Source organism: Macaca fascicularis, chromosome 12 (genome assembly GCF_037993035.2).
Source record: "Macaca fascicularis isolate 582-1 chromosome 12, T2T-MFA8v1.1".
NCBI lineage: Eukaryota > Metazoa > Chordata > Mammalia > Primates > Cercopithecidae > Macaca > Macaca fascicularis.
In genome coordinates, this window is record NC_088386.1 from 109,136,958 (window position 1) to 109,151,657 (window position 14,700).

A 14,700-nucleotide genomic window follows, 5' to 3' on the forward strand; every position below is an offset into this window, starting at 1 on the left:
CTCAGGAGGTTGAGGTGGGAGGTTTGCTTGGGCTCATAAGTTCGAGGCTGCAGTGAGTTATGATCATGCCACTGCATTCCAACCTGGGTGACAGAGGGAGACCCTGTCTCTAAAAAAAAAAAATACACTTTTAATTAAAATCTGACTAACCCTTATGTATTTCACATATGGGTCTTAGCTTTCATTACTCTCATGTTTTCTGAATCTCTGATTTGTGTGGTTCTGTGCACAAGAATCTGTCTCAACAGTCCCAGGATCTGACCAGCCTGGATGCAATGTACTAACTGGCCTATTCACTACCAAACTTGCTTTCTTACCTCCAGGAAGGACAAGGAGCTAAAATGAGTTATCTTTTATACAGGGAACAATTCAAACTCTGCTTTCCATTATCCACAAAGAATTGAGCATAGCATTATATGCTTAGAAAAAAAATTCTTCTCCTTCTTTCTTTCCTTCCTTCCTTCCTCCCTCCCTCTTTCTCTCTCTTTCTTCTTTCTGGTAATATGCATAATTGCAGACATGCTAAGACATGTTAAAGTCAATCAGGGATTATACAATACTTTAGATAAATCTATTGTATTTCAGGTATAGGATGTGACAACTGAGTATCAGGAGAACACTGCAATGGCTGGAAGAAGGCTCTCTCCAGCAAGACTGTCTTGGAAATTGCTGTATACCCCACTGCATATCGAACAGTGGAATTTTCATAGGCAAGTCCCCCCTGCTCAAAGTGGGCATTAGATGTGTGTTAAATGTTCACTGCTAGAATTGTCATAATGCTTTCCTAAGTCAGACTTCCATTTCTTTTTAAAATACATTTAAAACTTTTTATTTTGATAGAATTTTAGATTTACAGAAGAGTTACAAAGATAGTATAGCTTAACTCAGCTTTTCCTTTATTTTTTATTTTTAACTTTAAGTTAAGTTCAGGGGTGTTGTGGTACATATACACCACGGAATAGTTTACACCCATTAAAAAGAATGAGATCATGTCCTTTGCAGGGACATGGATAGAGCTGGAGGCCATTATCCTTAGCAAACTAACACAGGAACAGAAAACCAAATGTGGCATGTTCTCACTTATGAGTGGGAGCTAAATGATGAAAACACATAGACACATAGAGGGGAACAACAGACTTCCATTTCTATCTACCTCCTTCTCTGCACAATTCTTCTGTCTTTCCAGTCATTGTCTTTGTTGTTGTCCTGACCACTCTTTTGAAGTCTTTCTCTTCTCAGTCTGTACATAGTGCCTGATGAGGAAGTGAACAAAATAGAGGAGGGTGCCCTGGACTTCAAAGGTAGCCCATTCAGTTTTCTCCTATGTATGAAAACAAACTGTATTTTTTCATCTGTGTGGTGAGAATAGCACTTTCAGGTCTAAATTCACAAAGGCACATCATGTTAGCCCTTTTTGTGTGTGGTAAGAACACTGAATATGAGGTCTACCCTCTCAACACATTTTAAAGTACACAATACAATGTTATTGTATATCAGATAGATTAAGAAAAAAACTCTTGGCAGCAAAATAAATCTTCAAATAGTATGGAAGTAATGGTGATTCCACACAGAGTCAATTTACCAGGAGGTCCTGTTGAACTGCAAATGACAGACAGCCCAACAGAAACTGACTTAAGCAAAAGGAATTTGTTGTTTTAAAAGAAAGGTCAATGGTGAGGCTTGTTTAAGGAAATGCTAGAATAAAGGTTCAAGCAACTTTTTAAAAATTAATTTTTTATTTCAGAATAGTTTTAGATTTAGCAATAAGTTGCAAAGATAATATAGAAAGTTCCCATATACTCATATTCAGTTTTCCCTACTATGAACATCTTACATCAATATGGTACATTTGTTACATCTAATGAACCATTATTGACACATTATTAGTAACTAAATAAAGTCTATACTTTATTCAGAAATCCTTAGTTTTTACATAATATTCTCTTTTCCCTAGGATCCCACGTTGCATTCAGTCAGCATACCTCTTTAGGGATCTCTTGGTTGTGACAGTTTCCCACTTTTCTTGTTTAATGATTGATATGTTTTGACTGTGTCCCCACCCAAATATCATCTTGAATTGTACTCCCATAATTCCCACATGTTGTGGGAAGAACCCTGTGGGAGAAAATTAAATCATGGGGGTGGTTTCCCCCATACTGTTCTTGTGGAAGTGAATAAGTCTCACAAGATCTGATGGTTTTCAGAACAGGAGATCCCTGCACAAGCTCTCTTTGCCTGGTGCCATTGATGTAAGACGTGACTTGCTCCTCCTTGCCTTCCACCATGATTCTGAGGCCTCCTCAGCCACGTGGAACTGTGAGTCCAATTAAACCTCTTTATTTTGTAAATTGCCCAGTCTCAGGTATGTTTTTATCAGTAGTATGAAAACAGACGAATGCAGTAAATTGGTTCCAGGAGTGGGGTGTTGCTGAAAAGATAGCCAAAAATGTGAAAGCAACTTTGGAACTGGGTAACAGGCAGAGGTTGGAACAGCTTGGAGGGCTCAGAAAAAGACAGGAAAATATGGGAAAGTTTGGAACTCCCTAGAGACTTCTTGAATGGCTTTGCCCAAAATGCTGATAGCAATATGGACAATGAAATCCAGGCTGAGGTGATCTCAGATGGAGATGAGGAACTTGTTGGGAACTGGAGCAAAGGTGACTCTTGTTATGTTTTAATAAAGAGACTAGTGGCATTTTGCCCCACCCTAGAGATCTATGGAACTTTGAACTTGAGAGAGATAATTTAGCGTATCTGGCAGAAGAAATTTCTAAGCAGCAAAGCATTCAAGAGGTGACTTGGGTGCTGTTAAAGGCACTCAGTTTTATAAGGGAAGCAGAGCATAAACGTTTGGAAAATTTGCAGCCTGACAATGTGACAGAAAAGAAAATCCCATTTTCTGAGAAGAAATTCAAGCCAGTTGCAGAAATTTGCATAAGTAGCAAGGAACCGAATGTTAATCCCTAAGACAATAGGAAAAATGCCTCCAGGGCATAATAGAGGTATTCATGGCAGCCCTTCCCATCATAGGCCTGGAAGTGTAGGAGGAAAAAGTGGTTTTGAGGGCTGGTTCCAGGGTCCCCATGCTGTGTGCAGTCTAGGGACTTGGTGCCCTGTGTCCCAGCTACTCTAGCCATAGCTGAAAGGGACCAAAGTAGAGCTTGGGCCATGGCTTCACAGGGTGCAAGCCTGAAGCCTTGACAGCTTCTGTGTGGTGTTGAGCCTGCCTGTGCACAGAAGTCAAGAATTGGGGTTTGGGAACCTCCGCCTAGGTTTCAGAGAATGTATGGAAATGCCTGGATGTCCAGGCAGAAGTTTGCTGCAGGAGTGGGGCTCTCATGGAGAACCTCTGCTAGGGCAGTGCAGAAGGAAAATGTGGGATCAGAGCCCCCACACGGAGTCCCTACTGGGGCACTGCCTAGGGGAGCTGTGAGAAGAGGGCCACCTGTCCATCATACCCCAGAATGGTAGATCCACTGATAGCTTGCACTGTGCACCTGGAAAAGCTGCAGACACTCAACACCAGCCCATGAAAGCAGCCAGGAGGGAGACTGTACCCTGCAAAGCAACAGGGGTGGAGCTGCCCAAGAACATGGGAACCCACCTGTTGCATCAGCTTGACCTGGATGTGACACGTGGAGTAAAAGGAGATCATTTTGGAGCTTTAAGATTTGACTGCCCTGCTGGAGTTTGGACTTGCATGGAGCCTGTAGCTCCTTTGTTTTGGCCAATGTCTCCCATTTGGAATGGCTGTATTTACCCAATCCCTGTAACCCCACTGTATCTAGGAAGTAACTAACTTGCTTTTGATTTTACAGGCTCATAGGTGGAAGGGACTTGCCTTGTGTCAGATGATACTTTGGACTGTGGACTTTTAGGTTAATGCTGAAATGAGTTAAGACTTTAGGGGACTGTTGGGAAGGCACAATTGGTTTTTAAATGTGAGGACATGAGATTTGAGAGGGGCCAGGGGTGGAATGATATTGTTTGGCTGTGTCCCCACCCAAATCTCATCTTTGCTCCAGTTCCCAACAAGTTCCGCATCTCCATCTGAGATCACCTCAGCCTGGATTTCATTGTCCATATTGCTATCAGCATACTCCCATAATCCCACATGTTGTGGGAGGAAACTGGTGGGAGATAATTGAATCATGGGGGTGGTTTTTCCCATACGGTTCTTGTGGTAGTGAATCAGTCCCATGAGATCTGATGGTTTTAGAAACGGGAGTTCCCTGCACTAGCTCTCTTTGCTTGCCACCATCAATGTAAGAAATTACTTGCTCCTTCTTGCCTTCTGCCATGATTATGAGGTCTCCCCAGCCACATGAAACTGTGAGTCCAGTTAAACCTGTTTCTTTTGTAAATTGTTCAGTCTTGCATGTCTTTTTCAGCAGTGTGAAAATGAACTAACACAATGATGTTGATAGTTTTGAGAAGTACTGGGTAAGGTATGTTGTAGTTTCCCTCAACTGAGATTTATCTGATGTTTTCTCTTGATTGGTCCATGCTTACAGGTTCTGGGGAGAAAGATCACAAAGATGAAATGCCATTCTCATTACATAATACCAATACCAACATGACTTATCACTGTTGATATTAATCTTGATCACCTGGGTGAGGTGGTGTTTATCAGCTTTCTGCACTGTCAAGTTGGGATTTTACTATACAAGAAACTCACTATGTGTAGTCTATACTTAAGGAATGTGCAGCTATGTTCCATCTCCTGGAATGTAGAGTATCTACATAAATTACTTGAAATTATTCATCACAGGAGATTTGTCCATTCTTCTCCATTCATTTATTTATCATTTAATCATCTATTTGTATCAGTATGGACTCACAGATATTTATTTTATACTTTGAGTTATACTTCAGTACTACTTTATTAATTTGGTTGCTCAAATCATCCTAGCTTCACTTAGGACAATTGGCTGCTGAGTCCCTTTGACCTATGTCCATCACTTTGAGATTTTTTTTCAGAGGCAGGATCTTTTTTACTTTCTGGAATGGTAAGATCCTCTAGGCTCATCTTGTTTATTCCCCATCAAGCCCTAAAACCAGCCATCTCTCCAAGGAGCCCTCTATCCTTTTAATTAGCAAATGGTATTAAAATCTAAAATCTGAAGTGCTCATTGTAATGGGGGTGTTGTTGCTTCTAGGCCCTCTCAGCTGACAGAGCAAAGAAATACATGTGTGTATGCTACGGGTTCAAGTCATTGCATCTGGGCTCAAGTTTTCTCTTTCTTCACTCAGGTCTTCCATGCTGACTGAATTCTTAGATAAATAATTTCTTCATTCTTGCAATCATGCTGGAGCAACTCCAGAACTAAATCCCAAGGGGCAGAGTAAGAATCTCCCAAAATTTCCAACAAATTCTTACCAAATCTAATTTGGCTCCTTTTAAGACACATACCAACTTCAGAACTGATCACAGTAGCCAAGAATAATGAAGTATTCTTTTGGGTTAAACCTGGAACATATGTTCCTTGCCAGAGACAGAGGATTGACCCTGTTTGAACTACGTGGGCTCAGAATACTAGAGAAATGAATTTTCAGTGGTTGTTGGTGAAAAAGGGAAATATATATGCTGTATATTTGAAATGATAATTTTTCACCATAGTCAATTAGTACTACTTCTATGAATTCAGAAATCTAAAATTGGCCACCACTTACTGTTAAGTTTTGAAAGAAAATAAGATAGTTACTTTTATAAAAAGATGCATCAGTGAATGACTTGGGCTCTATCTATAGCAAATGAATGCTCATAACTTCTGAAAATTGAATACTCTTTTACTATATTATTGCATGTAATTATTTTCTGCTTTAAAACTACAAATACAAAGAGTACATCCATTGTCAGCTTCCTTTCTGGTTTTGCTTTTAAAAATAATTTCACTTTTACATAAATGGAGCATTTAGGCTGGGAGGAGATAAAATTTGTTGCCTTTTGTGGTTGTTGCTTTATTTCTACTGTCTCCATTGGTTTTCTTTATTTATATTTTTCAGTAATACATTCAAAGGGAAAGTAGATAGTTTGCTGTTCATTCATCAAAATATTAAGGCGCTTTTTCTCCACTCCAAGGAAGTTTGTGCAGTATATTAAAAAGGAAATATTATAGGATGGAAAGGCATCATCAAACAATCACTTTGGTCTGAATTTTTTGTTTTTTCTTAGTAAAGCATTCACACTTCTTTTTAATTAAACTAGTTATTAACAGAATAAAAATTCAAATGTAACACATTTATTTTCAAATTTGTTCCTTGAAAATACATGCTAGTTTTAAGATATCAGCAGTCTTCCTAAAAGGTTGCATCATGTTTTTATTTGAATGCAATTATTGGTTCTGTTTATATTTGTTAAAATTATATTTGCTTTTATTTCATTGCTTTACAGACCATTGTGGAGACCAAAAGGTTCACAAAATAAAATGTTAATGTAGCTTTAATTGGAATTTTTAAAACCACTTCTGCTTAGGTCCCTGTGAAATGTGTTTCAAATTGTAGTTGAACCACATATATCTTGGGTGACTTCCAATTTTGAAATCCATGAAATGGATATAATCAAATTAGTAACTCTGAATTAAAACTTTGGCTACTTGAAACTTCATAGAATTAGACTTACAGGTTTTCATTTTTTTGAGGAGTGTAGTTAATGATACTTCTTTCAGTCATAAGTCTCCTGTTTTTGAACTCTTTGGAGAAGATTTTTTTCCCATTTCTCCTCTACATTAAGCAATGGATATTGGTCATAATTTATTCATTTTATATGACCCTATTAAACTCTTTCCCTTTTTTGAGTGCTGCATATTTCTTTCTCTTTTCTCTCTTTTCCTCCTTCCCTCCCTCCCTCCCTTCCTTCCTTCCTTTCTTTCTTTCTTCCTTTCTTTATTTCTTTTTTTTTTTTGAGATGGAGTCTTGCTCTGTTGCCCAGGCTGGAGTGCAGTGGCATGATCTCAGCGCACTGCAACCTCTGCCTCCCGGGTTCAAGTGATTCTCCTGCCTAGCCTCCTGAGTAGCTGGGACTACAGGCGTGTGCCACCACACCCGGCTAATGTTTTGTATTTTTAGTAGAGACGGGGTTTCACCATGTTAGCCAGGATGGTCTTGATCTCCTGACCTTGTGATCCATCTGCCTTAGACTCCCAAAGTGCTGGGATTACAGGTGTGAGTCATCGTGCCTGGCTGAGTGCTCCATATTTCTAAAAATATTTAAGTTTTATCTTAAATTGTTTCTGTATGTTTAAGTTTCTTACAAATACAATATCCAATTTAAGCTTGCATATTCATTCAATATTTTAAGCAAATTTTATTAACGATTATTTACTGAAAACATTTGATATACCAGACATGGTTATAAGTGCTTTTCACGTATGTTGCTTAGTCTTTATATTTTAGTAAGGTAGGTATTAAAATCTCTGGTTTACAGAACAGGAAACTAAGGCTCAGAGAACTTAATTAAGGTCATACAGAAGAGGCAGGAGACAAACATCTGTAGAAGATGACACACTACATCTAAAATGTCAGGATGAGCCATTGTAACAAACAAAAACAAATAAAAGTAAACAGTAATTGTTCTGAGAGATCCTCCTTCATGTCTTTTATGTTCCTACATGTCTTGCTAGATATGCCAAAAATGTAAGGCTTTGACCACTCCTTACTCAGGTCATTTGTGAAGGCTGGATTTACAGGAAACAACCTTGAGAGATGAGGTAATGCCTTCTTCTGAAACAAAGAGCAACTTTTCTATAAAAGCAGTGGATTCTCCAATGTCAGAATTCTTCTCCTGTATTTTCAGCCTCCTGTAATTGTTCCTTGCATTTAATGAGCACTCAGGAAATGTGTGATGTGAGAACTCAAGGACAAAGAGTAGGGTAGTAAAAGAATAGGTACCAGGAATGAATTATCCGACTGTTATATCTACCTGTGACCCTTGATTATTCTAAAAAATAAACAAAATCAAACATTTAATAGAAATAACAGCTAACATTTCTTAGTATCTTCTATGTTCCTGGTAAGTTCTTAATGCTTTATGTTGCTTTACCCCTTGCAATAGCACTTTGAGGTAGGTAGTATTGTTGTCTTTGTTCTACAAATGATGAAACTAGGGCCTAGAGGCATTAAGTAGTAGTTTGCCCAATGTGTCATAGCTAGTAAGTGATGGAAGCAGGCTCTGAAAGCTGTCTCTCTGGCTCTAACACATGCAGTCTCAAACTCCTCCTTAGGAAGTTACTGTTATCTTTTGGTAATAAATGGGAGCTTTTATGGGATCACTGGCTTCCAGTTTTCATCAAGAAATGTAGAATGAAAAATAATACCATTCGCCCTGGCAATCCCATTACTGGGTATATACCCAAAGAAATAGAAATCGTTCTACCATAAAAAGACATGCACATGCATGTTCATTGATATTCATAACAAAGTCATGGATTCAACCCAAATGCCCATCAATGGACTGGATAAAGAAAATGTGGTACACATATGCCATGGAATACTATGCAGCCATAAAAGAATGAGATCATGTCTTCTCAGGGACATGAATAGAGCTGGAGGCCATTATCCTTAGCAAACTAATGCAGGAACAGAAAACCAAATACTGCATGTTTTTACTTATAAGTGGGAGCTAAATAATGAGAAGAAATGGACACAAAGAGGGAACAACAGACACTGTGGCCTACTTGAGGAGGAGAGTGGGAGGAGGGAGAAGATCAGAAAAAATAACTATTGGGTACTACACTTAGTACCTGGCTGATGAAATAAGTTATACACCAAACCCCTGCGACATGAGCTTACCTGCACATGTACCCCTGAACCTAAAATAAAATTAAGGGGGAAAAAAAAGAACAAATATTTGCAAGGAAAAGGGCCTTGAATTTGCTTCTGATACATACACAATATAACCTGAGGAAGATCCTCTCATAGAAATAAGACTACACATGATAGGGCAAGTGTCAACTATATACATTTGTTAGGACCAAATTTGTAGCTCATAATTTTTATGCAACTGTTTTTACCTTGGCGAGAATCAATGCTACAAATACTATTCCAAGTCTTAGTATATGGAACCAAACTCAAAACAGATGCCCAGCTAAATGCATTAAAGATCACAAGAAAGGACTTGACAAAGCTGAACACCATAGTTCTTTATTGCTAAGCGTCTGGTAGCTCCCCTGGGTCAGTCTTTCAATTATGATTTCTAGAACTTTATTTTTTCATTTTTAAAAAACTTCTAGGTGTTGAGAACTCACCTTTTCTAGTAGTTTTCCCTGGGAACACTTGGGGATCTACAAACATCTGAAATTAGAGGACTGCTAATGGGCAAGAATCAAGAGAAAGGTAATTCAGAGACGACAACGAAGTGGGAAAGAAATTATAGGGTCAAAGCGAAAGAAAACCAAGCTGCTTGGGTAGGAAGGTGCAATGCAAGCCAATTGTTTATTGTATCTTGTCCGCTCTGAGAGCTGCGCCTGAACTCTCGCGTTAACGGCAACAACGTTGCCACGGTAACCGGGAGGCCCGGGAGTGCGACAGCTACTTGGACTCCTGGCAACCCTTCCTTGCCCCGGGCTCCCGTGGGGCGGGGTGAGATATGTCGGGCTCTCGCGAGAGCTGCCTGGGGCCGTTGGGCAGCGTCTTCGCTGTTGCCCTTAGGGACAGCTGTGGGCCGGCCGGTGGAGGGGGCTCGGAGCGCCAGAGATGGCTGCTCAGCGAGGGACACCGAGCTCCGCCGTGAGGGTGCTGGAAGAGGCGTTGGGCATGGGTTTGACGGCAGCTGGGGACGCGAGGGACACGGCGGACGCGGTGGCGGCTGAGGGCGCCTACTACCTGGAGCGTATCCTTCCCGTGGAGGCGCGGCTTGCTGCGCTGTCGGGTAATGGGTGTTGGGAGGAAGGCGAGGGCCTCCCACTGGGGGCGCCTTTTGAGCCTTGGGGCCACTCTCCGGAGGAGACTTTGTTGGACTTCAAGGCGCTGTTTTTGCCACCGCAGTCTTCCTGAGAGCCACTCACTGAATTTCTCGCCCTTAGTAGCGCAGGGTGTCCCGTACCTGTTAGAAGAGTTGGGAGACCTTCCAAGGCCTCATACTTAGTAACCACTCAGTACATTTTGGATGAAGGGTTGCTTTTTATGTTAAGGCAGCACAACAAATTGCTTCAACCCTCCTTGCAAATAATGGGTTTCCTAAGTAAGCCCTCAATCTTTCAGAAAGCCGTCCCAATAAATTCAACGGAGGAACGTTAGGAGACTAGGGAAGGACCTCTGCCATTGGACTTTTAGAAGCTGAAGCTCAGAATACCCAACCCACGATCCAGTTGGATTGTCCAGTTAATGCTTAAATGCTTAGTTTTGATAGCATTATCTTCCTGGGTAGTTCCAAGTTTGACTATTTAATAATAATAATAGTATAGTTGCTTTTTTTTTTTTTTTTTTCCTTGAGCAAATAATGATCTGGTGAACTACACAGCTCAGAGATGTTAGGAAGAAAGCAGATAGTGATTAACGATTTTTATCGGAAGTAACAGAAAAATTGAATAACCATGTGTGGATAATTAGGTCCACTATTTCTTGTGTTAAGGCTTTAGAACTCCCTTCCTCTAGTTATATAGATTAATCCCTACTAGGGAGATGGGGAGAGTTCATGAGAAAAAGACATCTAAGTCCTTTATTCAGGCGGTAAGAGATGATTATCTGTTCAGTTCTTAAAGATACCAAGGACACTCCAAAATCTGCCAAATCTTATTTTTTTGTCCAACTGTAATCCTCCCCAGCTTTAATTCAAGATTTCGGAAATCCAGCAATGATTCATTTTGTGAGCTTTGACAAGCCGATTAACCTGTCCTGACTCAGCCTCAGTACACATCCACACTACAGAGAGCTGTGAAGAATTTAGTTGAAAGATTAAAGAACATATGTAGTATTTTATTGGGTGCCAAAACGACTTTTACAGGAATAGAAATTCGAATCGCTTGAAATCAATTTGAAAGAAATATGTGGGTGCTTTAGTGTCATAAGTGAGGTTTTATACTGTTTTCATAGATCTAACAGGCTGTCTTTTCCAGTAATATTCCTCTTTAACAGCGATTTTCATAATTCTTCCTAAGCGTATCTATATCAGTGCCCTCGCTACTGAATGGTAACCAGGCATCTTGTAATTTTGTTTGCATTAAAATTATTTCCATAAACACATAGTTTAATTGTTAACATGAGATTGACACAATCAGGTAACTTTTTGCAAACATCTTTGTGAAATAAATGGTAGGAGTCTTAACATGACAGAACTTTCAGCAATGAAAATCAGGTTTACTTAATTTGCAGGGAGCTCACTGAGTCCCACCTGCCAAGATGTAGCAGTTTGCAAACCTGTCTTACAAAGACTTCTTCAAATAATCACACTTACTGGAACTTTAACACATATAAGCAACTGTAACTTTTTAGGATTTTACTATCCACTGTGTGAATTATCCAACCCATTTACTTTTCTTCTTTCTTTGCTTGACTGACTACTATTTTGTCTTTTAACCAAAGGGTAGTCAGGGGATACACAGTTAAACATTTAACCAGTTAATTTTGCTATATTCCATGCTGAGGGAAGAGGTTTAGTCATTTCAACTCCCAGTTGAAATGAAGTTTGAGGATTGCTTGTGAATACCAATTTTTCCTGTATCCCTGGGCTCTCTTCACATGGTTAATTAAGAGTTGCCTGTGTAATGTTATTTGACATTGTTTCTTAAGGCAATTATGATAGTTGCTAAAGTGAGACTTCTTTTGGTTAAAAGTTTTTGCTTTCAGGTAATTTAATTGAGCTATTGTGGTGGGTAAATAAAAGTTACAATATGCACAGATGAATCAGAAATCTGATGTCCTGTGCTTCCCACATATACTCAATGACTTCTAATCTGCATTTGGTCTGGACTTCTCTTATTTATGACTGAACAGATGCTCCTAGTACATTAGACAATGAGCTATCAATACCGAGCAAGACTTTCAAAGAAGTTGACTTGAATTCTTTAGGAAATCTCTCACTTTTCTGCTTTTAAATACCCAAATATGAAGAATATGAATAGACTAATGTCTAAACCAGAAACATAGCCAGGATCCGCCTTGTGGGGGAACATTAATAAAGGTCCCATGTCCTTTATGATGGTTTACACACTGTGTTCAGGAAAAAGAGTTCTTACCTTGCAACACCCCTTCCCTGTAATCTCCTAACTCTAACAGTGCCACCTATTTCTCTTCTAAGGAACCTCAGAATATCATTGCTTTTATGTTTTAGACTTCAACAAGGTGAGATACAAACATACATGACATGGTTCTTAGCTATTGTCAGAACACTAAGAAATTGAGTTATGGAGTACATGAATCCTCTGTAGAACTCATCATTAGAAAAATACTTGCAGCATTATAAAATATAAGGTGAGATTTTAGCTATGTGATAGATATGTAAAGGGTCAAGTAGGTATCTCCAGAACCTAGAAGGAATGTTGGTTGTCTTTTGTGAATGAATGAATCTCTTATTAGAAATCAACACAACTTGGGTGAGGTTTTCAATTGTAGTGAGGAAGGGCTGCCTATAAATGTGTGGCTGCAGACATTTGGGACTGCCCCGTTCCAATTGGAAGGCCAGAATGAATTTGTACTGAGAAAGCTAAGGGTTAATTGATTTTGTTGTTCCTTGTCTAAAGAGACTTTGTTCAAGGAAGAGTAAGTGAATACGTGGACCCTAGGAAAGTGGAGCCTCAAGATACTGTTTTTGTTACATATCTCCCTCTACATGGACATCTGGCTCCTCTAGCTTTTGATTATTTCCTCTCTCTAGGCATTCTAATACTAAGGATTTGGCTTTTTAGATGATAGGTGTAAGTTTACTTGCCATTGAAAAGGTCTCCCCAACCCCTGGCAGCAATTTCTGAGAGTTGAGTAAGTTTAAGCCAGTTCTGTGAAGCTAATCAGCTCTGGATGGAGTCCCAAAGTCAACTCTTTCTGAAACTCCAAAATTAAGGACTCTAGACCCTGAAATACGAGGATCGCACTAGACTGATGCCCTTATCTGAGATACTGAGGACTGTAATTGAAGTAGCAAGCCTGTAGATAAATATCTTAACCTCTACCATGCTACCTTTAGAAAAAAAGTATATTTTTGGCCGGGCGCGGTGGCTCAAGCCTGTAATCCCAGCACTGTGGGAGGCCGAGACGGGCGGATCACGAGGTCAGGAGATCCAGACCATCCTGGCTAACACGGTGAAACCCCGTCTCTACTAAAAAAATACAAAAAACTAGCCGGGCGAGGTGACGGGGGCCTGTAGTCCCAGCTACTTGGGAGGCTGAGGCAGGAGAATGGCGTAAACCCGGGAGGCGGAGCTTGCAGTGAGCTGAGATCCGGCCACTGTACTCCAGCCCCGGCGACAGAGCAAGACTCCGTCTCAAAAAAAAAAAAAGAAAAAAAGTATATTTTTAAGAGATGAGGTATTGCTCTGCTACCCAGGCTTGAGTGCAGTGGCATGATCATAGCTCACTGCAGCTTCAAACTCCTGGGCTTGAGCAATCTTCCCACCTCAGCCTCCTGAGTAGCGGGAACTGCAGATGTGCGGCACCATACCCAGCTAATTTTGTTTTTTGTTTTTGTGTTTGGTAGAGATGGGGGTCTCACTCTGTTATTCAGATTGGTCTTGAACTCCTTCAAGGCATCCTACTGCCTTGGCCTCCCAAAGTGCTGGGATTACAGACATGAGCCAATGTACCAGTTTGCTGTCTTCTTAAGTAACTGTTCTGTCTAGTCTTTCACTGCAATAGTAATGTTCACTGATAACTTTAATTAAAATTTAAATTTTCCTTATTTTATTGTATTTTATTTTTTGAGACGTCACCCAGGCTGGAGTGCAGTGGCACGATCTCGGCTCACTGCAAGCTCCGCCTCCTGGGTTCATGCCATTCTGCTGCCCCAGCCTCCCGAGTAGCTGGGACTATAGGGACCTGCCACCACACCTGGCTAATTTTCTTTTTTTTTTTGTATTTTCAGTAGAGACGGGGTTTCACTGTGCTAGCCAGGATGGTTCACTTTGGCCTCCCAAAGTGCTGGGATTGTAGGCGTGAACCACCGCACCTGGCCTTTCCGTTTTTAAAATTTACTGTATGGTTTTTAACTTTTTTTTTTTAAAGCTAAACATTGTAGTTAAGTAAAACATTTAGAAAGGTGGATGCATAGATTTCTTTTTCTTTTTTAAAACTAGCATTCTCTTAGATACATGTGTTAGCCACTTTTTCTTCTGTTATAAAATGGTACTTCTCTGAAATGTTTGTAGTATTAAGTGAAAAGACATTTCTAAAATCCTTAGTAATTGTTATGAACCCTAATAGTGTATTTCTTATCACTGGAACTTTACGCATGGGTTCTTAGATATTAGAACATACATACCCTATGTATATTCAAATGAAAAGGATACACAACCTGCATATAGACAGACTAAGAACTATGTTACTAAATCCAGGGTGTTGATATTTACCTGTGTGAAAGTCATAGGCTATTTGGAGAGAAAAAAAATGTGTTTCGCTCTGTGTCCTTTAGTCAAACGTTAATGTGCAGGTGACTCACCTGTGGATCTTTAAATGAAGAATCTAATTCAGTAAGTCTGGCAAGGGGGTGAGATTCTGCGTTGCTAAGAAGCTTCCCGGTGCTGCGGGTGCTGCTGGTCCAAGGACTGTAATTGA

The 14,700-nt window shown here is 40.0% G+C and overlaps 1 protein-coding gene and 1 long non-coding RNA gene across 7 annotated transcripts in view; one reads left to right on the top strand and one right to left on the bottom strand.

The window, feature by feature from the left end:
* Positions 1–871: 871 nt before the first annotated feature.
* LOC123568051 (uncharacterized) lies at positions 872–9,423 on the bottom strand. Its single transcript, XR_006691264.2, has 3 exons — positions 9,246–9,423; positions 3,459–3,622; positions 872–3,032 (listed from the first exon to the last, which is right to left on the bottom strand). It is a non-coding gene; the product is annotated as an uncharacterized lncRNA (long non-coding RNA).
* A 223-nt stretch (positions 9,424–9,646) lies between these two features.
* SPAG16 (sperm associated antigen 16) overlaps positions 9,647–14,700 on the top strand; it is a 1,157,251-nt gene continuing 1,152,197 nt past the window's right edge. For 4 of the 6 annotated variants that reach the window (XM_045368377.3, XM_045368378.3, XM_074010023.1 and 1 more), the window contains exon 1: positions 9,647–9,829. In XM_045368377.3, the coding sequence (XP_045224312.2) occupies positions 9,694–9,829 (136 nt within the window). In that variant the 5' untranslated portion in view covers positions 9,647–9,693. Of the gene's footprint in view, positions 9,869–10,629; positions 11,129–14,700 lie in introns of those variants that run through there. The other 2 variants (XM_065526049.2, XM_074010021.1) reach the window with 2 other exon arrangements.